We start from the raw sequence: 13,183 nt of genomic DNA, 5'->3' as shown, positions 1-13,183 counted from the left end.
TTGTCAGAGCACACCCACACAAGGCTGATAAGTCCCTTGGCTGAGCAGAGGTGTAACTATGATGGGATTTACAGTCAGACTGGATTTTACCTTGGGTTGTATGGCAAAAACCCAATGTGACAAGTAGCATGGGTAGGATTGTAGCTGTAATCTCCACAAGTAAGTTTGGCCAGCAGCCATCAAGTATTATGCTTATTTTACTGTAAGTTTTGTTTTTTTATACAAGCCTGTCAAAGAAGAATTTCTGTCAATCGCAACAGACAATAAAGCTTATCTATCTATCTAATCTAATCTAATCTATCTAAATGTGCAATTATTTCAGTTAGTCTGAATATACTCTCAGGGACAATGAAGTCGTACAGACACAGTACAGCAGCATACCATAGCCTAGACAAAAACTCATGAGAGAAAAAAAACACCATCAATGACAAAACACACTTGAATAAAGAGGAAAACCATCCAGCATAACCATCTGTGATCAGCTAGTTTGCATATCACAACATTGTCATGGATTTAGTCTATTGCCATACAGGACTTAGCCTGCTGCTGGCCTTTCTGTCACATTTTCACAACTGTAGAAAATGATCATGTGCAAAGCTCTTTTATGTCCATGGGAACCAGTGTGAAAGATTAATTTCTCCTCCTATAATATTGTTGTTAGTAAGCCTATTTATAATTTTATGATGATCAAGAGCTGTTAGTGGTAAGTTTAAACTGCACATCAATTTAATTTTTATGGTAAAAAACAATTTTGGGTTAGTGAATTTTTCTTAACGTTACAGATCCCAATTTTGGTTAAACATTTAACTATGTAAATGGTCACACCCCTCCTGTCAGCAACCTCTGTCATTGTGCTTCACTGTCTGCCAGGCAGCATGCCTTTCTCTCTACAGAATTACTTCACTGACAGAATAGATACAACGATACAAAGAAACATTTCCTGTCCTGAATGACAAGTTCAATCACACCACACCATTCAAACTGCTCCTGAAGGCAGGAGTGTGTGGGGCAACAGACCTTTGTCAAAACAGGCATTTTGAGTTGTCATAGCTGGAGAGGCACAGGTGTAATAGATGAGAGAAAAATGAATACAATCCATATAAATAAGCCAGTTCCAGGATCCTTGTATTGTGCATGCTGGTTCACTGATGCAACTTAACGGGACTGAGTCATGTTGACGACATTTGTTTCACCTGTGCCTTTAGGACAAGCTAAAAGGTTGATCTGAATAGAAGTCAATGTTTCTTTTTTCCCTCTATTAGAAAAGTCTAATTTGAGTTTCTATTATGGATTACTGAGAATGATTGCTATTTACAGGCATGCAAACTGATCAGGGGTGAAAAAGGTGAGAAAATTTCACAGAAGAAAAGCAACACACGCCCTAGGAAGGTCAAGGGGTCAACTGGGAAGGTTGGGTGGCACCTGTTCTAAAAGTTAGTCTGTGACTGTGGGGGTATGCTCCCACTGAGATTTAAAAAAAAAAAGAATATAAGATACTAAATGCTATTTTTTAGTGACTTTTTTGATTACTCATGTGCTGCTCATCTAACAAAATAAATAGATTAAGATAAATAAATTACATGGTATGGATTAACTATGCGCAAACATCCCTTTACATATCAACATACAGAGTATATAGATAACTACTCCCCTCAGCCTTTACTACTATTATAACTTAAACTCATCCTACAGACGGGACAGACTGAGGATGTTGGCTAAGAAATAACTGTTGCCAAACATACTTCAATTCAGATTAAAGGGAAGTCCACAAACTGATCTGAGTTTTTTATACAAAAGAAAGTCTGGCCTTTTTTCAGTGTGTGACATTGCTGACCACCATCTGGCAACTTGTTATAATCTTATTGTCACCTAATTTGGGCATGATTTACAGAGTTTGAGAACTGGACACATTGAGTGAATTATCAAGTATTAATAATTAAGAAGGTGCATCATCCTTGACTCACTGACCAACTCTGTTTGACCATCAGAAGACAGGTTAGACAAAGAGAGGAAGTGATTCCAGATTAGTTTCCATACTCTGAAACACTGTGTGTGCTAGTTCTTTTGTCTGTGTGTGTGCGCTAGTTCTTTTGTCTGTGTGTGCGCTAGTTCTTTTGGTGTCAAAAATACCAAGCTGCTGAAAAAAACTGACTGAAAATGTATTCTAATACATCCCACAAAGTGCAATATGAGAAGATGAGGTTGAGCCCTGTACTGTAACAGGTGTCTCCTAATTAACCTTGTAAACTGCAACAACTTTTAGCTGAAAACAAATGGTGTCAAGACAATCACAAATTATTGCTGATTAGGGCTGTCAGATCAAACTTCGCTATTCTAACAGAATTCAAATTATTTTCAAAATGAGAACATTCGAAGGTGAAAACTGACGTTTGAATGTGTGCCTTCCGCAACGATGCAAATTAATGTAGTGCATCGCGACATTCGGGGTAGTAAACATGTTGATAAAACAAACAATTCTGTTGTTTTTGTGCGCGACGTAGAGCTGCAGCTTTAAATTTACAAGCAGAGTTTTTTAGATTGCCTGTTTATTCGGCTGGAATGGTGCGCCTACACACTACACTCACACCTTTTTTTCTTTTTATCAATCGATCTGCGGACCACTTATGTGCCGATTGCGGATCAACTGTGATCCGTTGCACCACTACTTATAATATTTCGATTTGCCTTCTTGAATTTTTATATTAAGTTGGTAAAACTTAAGTAATAATAAGCTGGTATAGGTGTATAATGAGCTTAAAAAACAACAACAAAAAACACACACAAATTCAAATTTGATTTGGGGGGAAGATTGACAGCCCTATTGCTGATAACACCATTGTGAGTAGTGGTTCACAAGTGAGGTACTAAAGTTATAATATTGAGAAGTAGGTCAGGGGCGGCTATATTGTACCTCTGCTGCATTTCTGTACAACATACACAAGGAACAGCAGCTTTGTGGGGTGTAATGAATAATGATGCCTCATTTTACAGTGAACTATTTTTTAGCTATTATGATGTTGCAACACTCATCTTGCCTTAGATCCACATTTATAAATTTGGTCCGTCTCACTTCAAACCTTTCTGCAGCATAAAAATCAAGAAAATAGTTAACTATCATAAAATACCAATAACATACCAACTACATGTGTCGGTAGTACAACAACTACCGACACATCATGCAAAGAAACGGATACAAATACGTATATTATTGAGAAGACTCTGGTAAAATAGGCAAGTTACTGGAGAAGACAAATGTGACTACAGATGGAACAACACTGGTCCAACTGTGTGTCATTCTTTGAGTCACAGTGCTAAAATGAATGCCCTTCTGGGCTGGTCCAAAAACTTACAACTGGCATTCAAATTGTGTGTCAAATGTCTCTGCAGTAGTATATTTATCAGCTTTAGCTCTTATCAGCTGTGATGTTAACATAACACCCCAATTAACACACATTTTTTTTTGTGCTCGTCTTTCACAGCACACACTGTAAACAGACCTGTCATCTGCCCAGCACGGTGCTGTTAAAACAGAAACCCTACAGCTACACCTTCCTCTAAATGGGCAGCTATGTTAAGGAGTTTTGTCAGAAGTCTAAGAAACACAGTAACCAAGTAAAGTGTCAAACACAAAGACTTCCAACACTTGAAAGGCACTGTTCTGTACATGAAATGCAAAGGACAGCAGCTAGCAGCTGACTCAGAATCTGTGAAGATATTCTCTCTTCACTGCATTTGTGTCAGTGTGCTCTCACAACTCTGAGGAGACAGGAAAACTCAACTTATGGCACGTAGGGAGTCAACAGTCTTTTTTAATTAGCATTTTTAAATGCACTTATTTTAGTGTATAAATAACTCAAAAAAGGATTATTCAGACAAACTCAGAATATGAAGTAATGTCAGCAATATGTAGTTCATAGTATCCTTCTCAGTAGCTCTTACTAATGGACAGAGCATCTAATGGCTGTTAACACTGTTGCAAAGGGACAGGTACCGACACTAAACTGGTCCCTCTGCAACATTTTTAAGACCTTTACCAAGACATTATGTTATGTTTCATGTACTGTAGGAATAACATTTTTTAAAAAGATTTATGATGTATTATTGCCATTTAAAGGACAATTCCGGGCAAATTCAACTCAGGGCTGTATTTTCCTAACATTTTAGGTCTAAAATAAGGAATCTGAAGATTTTTAGTTTAATTGCTCCTGTTTTGCAGTAGTTGTGTCTGTCCCCACATCGCCACGGCAGCGATCAATGGAAGCGGGTGGAAGTTCCACTGCTTAGCAAGCCGACATGTTTGTAAAACTAGATCTAATTCAAAGTCTTGCGGAGTCTTGCGGAGTCTTGCGGAGTCTCGCGCGAGACCCAAGTTGACAAGCTCGGTGTGTTTATGTGCAGTTGGAAACTCCCGTTTGTGTCAGAAACACAGGAATATCAACTCTTGACTTGCTTGAAGTAAACAATTGTTTTCCACAGACAGCGTCAGATGGCTACTCAAACATGCACCGAGAAGTTTGTTCACTTCAAGCAAGTCAAGAGTTGATATTCCTGTGTTTATGACACAAACAGGAGCTTCCGATTGAACGTGAAGCCTCAACTTGGGTCTTGTGCGAGACTTTGAATTAGATCTAGTTTTACAAACATGTTGGCTTGCTTGAAGTAAATAAACTTCTTGGTGCATGTTTGAGTAGCCATCTGATGCTGTCTGTGGGAAAAAAAATTTGGCTTTAAGGGATGTAAACAGCCTAAGCAGCGGAACTTCCGTCCGCTGCAGTGGCTGTGCGGGGAAAGACAACTACCGCAAAACAGGAGCAATTAAACTGAAAATCTTCAGATTCCTTCTTTTAGACCTAAAATGATAGGAAAATACAATTGAGTTGAATTTGCCCGGAACTGTCCTTGAAGTTCTCCCACATGTTTTATCTCACAAACTCAATTTCTCTAAGGCCCCGTCCAGACGAATGCGTGGCTTCACCGAATCCGATCTTATCGTTTTGAAAAAAATCTCCGTAAACACGGCATCGTTTTCAAAAATATCTGCGTCCACACGATCAGCTGAAAACGACCCAAAACGCTGTAGTACCTACATACTGCAGGCGTGTGTGTGTCGCTGCAGCGCTGCCTGCCACACATAAACACTTAAAACAGCTGAAGAAGACGGGAAGTCCCCGCTGTAATTCAATAGAAGAAGTCCCCCGCTGTATTCAAACTCAAACATGGGATTAAATGTTGACAGGGAGTCGTGTCAGAGTAAATATGATGATCAGTGATGATTAAACAGGCGCGATTCAGCCGCAGCGTCTGAGCGACCTGACGGTAGTCGGCCGAGACTGCAGTGTGCAGCTGCTGCAGCGGTGTGTGTGTGTGTGTCTCAGGTTACAGGTAGAGCGGCGGGGGGCATGACATCATCGTTTCTGAAAAAATCCGTATTGGCCGTCCAGACGAAAACGCTGGGGCGGCGTTTTCAAATTTTCCCACTCTGGGACCCGTTTTCAAAAAATACCGTTTTCACCCCCTGAAAACGCCGTATCCGTGTGGACGCGAGGTCGATCCGATAAAGTATTTATCCGGATTCGAAAAAAACGGATTCGTCTGGACGGGGCCTAAGAGATCTTATGTGTGTGAGAGGTGTGGCAGTTTTGTGCAGCAAATACACAACCCCTGCACTCACCGACAATGGTTGAGACACATAAAATGCAGTTTTTGACCTAGCTTGTAGTTTATCAGTTGTTGCGCCAGGTGCATTTTGTATGCTACCAACCTTGAACACATGAGAGCCTAAATATGGGAACTAATCTATGTGAAAGGTTATGAAAACTTAGCATTCAAAGGTACAGTGTGTGTAACTAATTTGGCTTCTTATTGGCAAAAATCAAATATTGCTTTCATAGATACGTATTTACCGAAGTCTAGTCACAATTGCATACAAATGAAGGCTTTCTCGTAGCTTAGAATGAGTTGTTTACAAATACATAGGTGGCACCCAACCGAGGCTGCCATGTTGCATCGCCATCTTTGAATACGGTAGCTGAAAGGGGACAAACTTGGTTCAAATGCTCTCTTGGCTTGTGCCAATCAGCAACCCGATCCTCTATCAGAGGACGATTGACAATGGGGTTTTTTTTCGTTATAAAACACACCGGGCACAAGGTGCTGAGCAGCATTAGCAGCTAGATTGTCCAATGACAAAGTGCAGCCAAACACCAGGCTGAAGAAAGAGGAACAGCAGAGCTCCCTGACAACTCCTTTGTGGAGCTGCAGGTGAGAGAGCAGAACGCCGTTTTTTTTTTTTGTCTTTAAGCAGCGCCGTTGCTACAGGTGATCTATGATCTATGTCCATGTATGTTAGTCGTCTGATCTTCCTTCACGGGACTGCACTAAACTGTAAGTCCTCCTGCGTAACTTTTTCCTGCGAAATATGACTGAAGGCACGAGTGGAAGCCAGTACGTATGTAAAAAAAAAAACCAAAAAACATAGTATCGCTCAAAGTTATTGTTATCAGTAACATGTTTGTCCTTGGAGGCCACCGTGACTTTGCCGACGCTACAATCTAGCATCTGAGCGCTGGATGTCACGGTTTCCTCCCCATTTTACACACTGGGGCTTTAAGAGCATTTTCTTAAATTCAATTTGAAAAGAAAGGATTATGAGATATTCGGTCCCCCCCCCCCCCATTACAAAAGTCTATAGTGGTAATTTTTTTAAATCAGTGCTGTTGAAGTTTGCTACTGAAGAATGTTAATCGAGTAAAAAATAGGGTTTATTCTTAATTTGTTTTCGTTATTTTTCTTTTTTTTTTTTTTTTACAAATAACAAGAAGTACTGAGTAACAACCAGATCAACAAGCAGTATTGGTGAAACTAGCAGCACCATTGAAATCTTGGTGATACCCATCCCAACTGCATAATTAACAATAGTAAAGCTTCATTGATCATCATCTTTTTAAGCCAAAATGTGAAACGTCATTAAACATGTCTGAATCTGTCAAATCTATCAGGTTAAAATGGGAAGAACTCTGTAGACAAAGCCAAACTGAGCTGAGCTCAGCCTGCAGAGTGCAGTTCACTGTCATAACTTAACTCTGACAGATTTGTTAAGTCTACTCAGATTTGACATTGGGCTGTTCCACTGTATTTGAAAGTCAAACCAGTGCACAAATATTGGAGAATTGTATTTCTGTCTAATCCACTGAGCAAATTCAGAATTACCCATAGATGAATGCAACAGACTGCCTTATACTGCAGTGGGGGAGAGCATTTGCCAAATGCTCCATCACTGTGATGCTCTGCACTGCACCTATCAGCACAGTACTCTGCTGCTGTTCTCAGCCTAATGTAAATTGGTGGAAGTTATCAAGATAGTTGGATAATTATGACACCAAACCATCAAAGACATAATGTGTGGAAGCATTTTGGATTTACTGCCACAGAAACTCAAAAAAAAAAATCAGGTGGCACCAATGTGCATGCAACCAACTTAACCAAGGTTAACTCCTCTAAACTCCTCACACGCCTCCAGTGCTACCTGGGGAGATGCACAGACTCTAGTCCCTACTTGGTTACTGTACAGAACACATGTCTGACATGTATGACCAAATATGTGTTAGTTTGTATTAGAGTGTAAAATAGTCTTTATCTACTTGGGTAATCCACCCAATAAGATCCTATGTACAGTATAAGAAACGGGGAATAGCACTGTGTGCCAACATGAAATAATAAGCCAGACTGCATGTACAGAAGGCATGAATCACAGCTGCTCTGTCACACCAAACAGTGCAGTGTGAAAGAGAAAACCCTGAGAGACGTATGAAGATTGTGGTGACTTACTTTCGACTAATTGTCACGGGGAACATGAAGTACACCGTAAAATGACACCCATCAAGACCTATTCTGAACCACTCCACCCTAACCTGCTTTCTGATTATTGTCTGGAAATCTACAGTCTATAGGCTATGTGATGTCTGTTGTGTTGAGAATGAATGCTGAATTGCTGAAATGTACATTTAGTATTAATGTTAGATCAGAATATGGATATTCATATCCCCAAAGGTCAACATTCATTAATCCCTCACAACTTGTGGTTTTAAGCTCCACTCCAACTACTGATTTCTCAAACCAATATAAAGTACAGAACAACACAAACAATAAATGCTCCGATTTAGCTGTCAAGAAATGTCAAAAGATAACTGCAATAATCACACCAAAACCAAGAAATTTCAACTTCAAACAACATCAAAACCTTAAAACCAACATCGACCAACGTTTGACAACCAGTGAGGGAGCCCACAGTGGCTGCAGAGAAAGCCTCTGCTTTTCTGGGTGTGTGGGAGCAAAATAACTTTGAATAATTTTAGTTGTCTTCCATCTTCCTTGTGAAACAACCCATACTCCTACCTAAGCTGGTTAGGGATTCTCTTATCTCTCTGTAACTCTCTCCACCCCATCCTCCTCCTTCACATTCAGTGCATTGGGGGAGCTGGGAGAGCTGCTGAGGGAAGGGGAAACAGGTGTTATTCACAGGCAGCATAAGGCACAGCAACACCAAACAAGGTAATACATTATCAGAAGACTCATCGTTAAGGGCTGGTGTCCTTGCTTTGTGTAGTCAGGCCATTTCACTAATTCATGTGTAATGCAAAAATGATTACAAAGAATGATAACAATTTGTCCAATGTCTTCACTCTTGGTGTTCAGCAGCTCAGTAAAAGGTAACCAGTTCAGTACTTCAAGTGAACTACAACCTTAGATATAAATGGAGACTTGGCCAGCGATCGGCCTATTCCTATTAGTGGCTTCTTATGGGCCCATCATGAAGGAAACCAGCCATTAGTGTAATGCATAATAAATACTAAAGACACAGTACAGAGACAAATCTGTACATCTAAGAAAAAGGGGGACCTCTCCACAGGTAGATTTTATTGCGGCTCAAGACAAAATTATAACCCTAGAACTAATAAGGCCTAAGAGACCAGTTTTGAACAGACTTTGAGTTTCATTGTAGCACCGTAGTTATGGTGCTGTTTAAAAAGCACATGTCATGACACTGGCTTGTTTAAACAGGCCTGCAAACTACCTTTTATTATATTATATTACATTATATTATAGTGTATTATATTAGGTTATATTATACAGTTACAGTAAGAGAGTATAGCAGGTATTAGGGCTGTCACAATCCTGACATTTTAGGTGATGATTAATTGCCATACAATAATTGCGATTAACAATTTAATTGCCTTTTACTGATCATTTTATGTCATGATTATAATACAAGCCTAAACATTGTTTAATAATACAATTTATTGACTTTAAACATTTGAACATACAAATAAAACCTACATTTGTTCGCCTTTAGGCTCTGCAACTAAATACATAATGCTAATGTTAATAGATGCTCATCGAAATGCGGTGGTTAGAAATGAAGCTCCTTGAGAATTAACAGTTTGGGGCGCTCAACTCATGTGTCATTAAACCATAGAAGAAGGAGGAGGAGAAGGAGGCACAACATAATGGTGTCAATAAAAGACGACATGGTGGAAAACGACGAGGAAAGAGTAGGCCTAACAGAAATAGATGACATTTCTGTTACAGTTTCATCAAGCTGTTTTTATACAGATGAATGGAAACAATTTTTAAAATTATTCAAAATAATTGTGGTCTGCTCAAATTATTGCAATCATGTAACAATTTTCAATAAGACTATTAGCAAGATTTGAAAGTCCAAGCCATACACTGTGTCTATGTCTACAGCATCCCTCAAGTTCAAATTTTAAACTTTAAAGGGTGTTCACTGTTCCATCTCTGAAAGTTTGAGAAACTTCAGTTATTTGTAAGCTCCTTGAAACCATATCAACCTGATCAATACCCCAACAACATATCAAAATATGCTTCTATAATATAAGTAATCACAGGCTGCTTAGTGACTCACAACTCACTCTGGTTTACATGCTAAGCACCAACCCCAGTCTGACTTCAGTGATTGTGTAATAGGCACCAAGTGCTGCCAAAACATGGTTCATCACACAGCAGTGCATAGTTTCAGTACAGACACTGACAGAGGACCTAAGCTGTGTAAATTAATTACATATATTAATACCCATACAGCTTCAAAGATTTTTTATACTTTGTATATTTTAGGTATACAACGATGGGCACAAACTCAACCAGTCAGCTGAGTCTCTAGCATGGCTTCCAATCAGGACAGCAGCTCATCAACAGAGCTATCAAACTACATTTTAAAAATGAGTTAGCTCAAACATTTCAAAGTAGCACTGAGATTTGACATACCGCAGGAGGAAAAGAATAGATGTCATAATGAAATGACTGATCCCTGAAAATCTGTTTAACCGAGTGTGTCAGGGTCCCGGTATTGTTTATGCTGGCCTGGCTTACTGGGACACTTTATTAGAACAAAGCCATTGTTTATATTAGTAACCTCTGCGCTTTTCCTACAACGAATAGGTGAAAAGGTTAACCACTATTATATACGTATATACATATATATATATATATATATATATATATATATATATATATATATATATATACATATATATATATATATATATATACATATATATATATATATATATACATATATATATATATATATATACATATATATATACATATATATATATATATATATATATATATATATATATATATATATATATATATATATATATATATATATATATATATATATATATATATATATATATAACTGTTAACCTGTTCAAGGTGCAAAATGTACATGTATATTTTTCAGCTTTGTCATTAACTGATAATACATCCTTACAAAATCAAAATCGTGGATGAAGTTTGGTGTTAGCAAATACTTTTCCAGTAAGTAACAAAAATGACTGGTGCTCCAGTTTAACTATTTTAAGATACTAAAAAGTTATTATGTAGTCCCTTTGGTCTTGCAGCAGCCATCTATCCTCATGTAAGTAACAATATTTGTCACTCATACAGTGCCTGTATGATGGGCTCTGCTGATGGTACATTACATGAATATCCCATAAAAAGAAATTAAGAATTGCCAAAAAGGTACAGTAGGTAGGCTATTATGCAACATGTTTTTGCTCCCTTAAAGTCCTTTGAGCCTACCAACAACTCGCTAGTGTGACCTGAGTTTCAAAGCTTTACAAAGAGTTATCTGATGACTACAGATGCTTTAGCACTATTTTTAAATAACATAATTTTCCCAGGTATTTGTGAGAGGAAATAGTCCTCAAAAGATGAAATGCCCACACCTCACAATCCTCTAGAAGCCTGAAGAATTTGTTATCAAAGACCTGAATAATAAATTCCTAAAAAAAAACTGTACATATGTATTGACGGATCATATCAGACAGAGTCTGTGGTTGGCTTTATCTGAGTTTATGTAGTTCAGTTATGGATCCACGAACTGGGATAAGGAGATGATCGACAACTTGTGAAAAGCACATTAGAGGCAAACAGCCACCGGCACGATGATTTCTGTGTTGTATAACTGACATCAGTCCAGAGTCTACATCTGAGAGTCTCCTTGTTTCCATTTTTGCATCATTTTAGTTACTATTCACTGGTGACAAAACAGCAATTATTTACTTTGGGTTAATAATCTAGTATTTTCTGGCTTTATCATTCATCAATTAAATGGCAATATACCATTACCACCATTTAATCCACATCTTGCTATTTTTTAAAACAGTGTATAACACATGCCTTTAATCTTTGTTTTGACATAAGAATTGAAGAGGAAATCCCTTTCATGACCATTTCTTTATTCCCCATTACCTTCCACCTCCTTTAAGACTACATACTTACTTTTATAGCTTTGATCCCGGACTTGGTGATTTGAGTCATCTTGGCCTTGGAGATGGGCGGCTTGTACTCATTCAATGAGTACAGCTGAAAAATGAAATGAGAGAGAGAGAGATCTTTTGTCACACTGTGTAATAAAACGCCCCCACAACAGTCACATTTACTCGACTACTGTATAACCAAACAGTACCCCCGATCACCCCCTCTTGTTTGAGAGCTTTGTTCGCCCTAACACGTTCATTGTGGGTTATGCTGGTGGCCAGGGAGCCGCCAAGTTCCTAAATAAACGATGTAGAGGAGTACGCCTACGATAAATTGACTCGACACGGCCATTTAAGCAAAACAGCCATTAGTTGTTGCCAACTGTAGGATCTAATTCACATTGACTCTTGGCTGAGTGGACAGTGAAGCCAGCAGCACCGACCCTGGCGGCTCCAAAGGACAGAGACTTTGGTGTCAATGCAGACAAATGATGGTTGCGCTACTAGCTGCGGTGGCTAGTCATAAACCTGGCAACCTAAATAGGCTACTACGTTTTTCCCCACATAGTTTACATGCGGTTAAAGTCTGCACCTGGAGGATATCCCTACACCAGTCAAACTTCAACTACAGAAGCGTAATAACGGGGGAAGTGGCCGTGTGATAGAGTATTTCCCCCACGCCCGTGTTTGTTAGCCTCCGTACCAACTTATCACGCAACTGAGGCGGTTTTGCTAACTTGCTAGCTTGCTAGTTAGCGTCACTTCGCTAGCAACGAGCTGAGGTAAATATTTACAAACGGGCTGCCAACTCAACGCGGTGTGTAATCAATTTATATTCCCTTTTGCCAAAGTCTGGACAATTCACATGAACTAGATGGCGCATCAATGTTATCGCTGTAATGTTGTGAACAGACGGCGGCCTTGTCCGAGAGACTGCCCCCCCTTTCCTTTTCTGCTACTGGATGCTAACGTTGGCTAACTAGCACCCGTGAATATGAATTAAACAACGTTTCCTGCCGTCTCTGTGTTCAGTATTTTTGCAAGGCTTTTACACAAACCTCATTGTTAAATGCTTTGACGGCCTCCATGGTGTTGTCTTCAGGCTTGCAGGTGGCTGTAAATAATTACAGAGATATCTCCTCAGTAACCGGTTCAGACATGCATGCTCGACGTTTGGTGAGATGGAGGAGACTGCCAATATGGCGCATATAACCTCAATGGGAAATCTGCAGAGGGATACGCGACTCCTAGCGTCAGTTTCAGGGAACTACAGAGTCTACTAAACACTCCCTCTGCTTTCAAAAACACCACAGCCCTCTCTGTAGTAGCTATTCAATACCTCAGTTTTCACATGTTGCACTCTTGTGCCAAAAAATAATCACGCTTATCGCCTC

General features: G+C 39.1%; 1 protein-coding gene across 1 annotated transcript in view; it reads right to left on the bottom strand.

Moving 5' to 3' along the window:
- The window catches only part of scaf8 (SR-related CTD-associated factor 8), a 28,003-nt gene extending 15,026 nt beyond the window's left edge, over positions 1 to 12,977 (bottom strand). The window contains exons 1-2 of the mRNA XM_083998313.1: positions 12,848 to 12,977; positions 11,812 to 11,895 (exon numbers count right to left, since the gene is read on the bottom strand). Coding sequence (XP_083854439.1) covers positions 11,812 to 11,895; positions 12,848 to 12,877 — 114 coding nt within the window. The 5' untranslated portion in view covers positions 12,878 to 12,977. The remainder of the gene's footprint in view (positions 1 to 11,811; positions 11,896 to 12,847) is intronic.
- Positions 12,978 to 13,183: the final 206 nt, after the last annotated feature.

The sequence above is a fragment of the Trachurus trachurus genome (genome assembly GCF_905171665.1).
Source record: "Trachurus trachurus genome assembly, chromosome: 22".
Lineage (NCBI taxonomy): Eukaryota > Metazoa > Chordata > Actinopteri > Carangiformes > Carangidae > Trachurus > Trachurus trachurus.
This window is presented reverse-complemented; position numbering and strand designations above follow the sequence as displayed.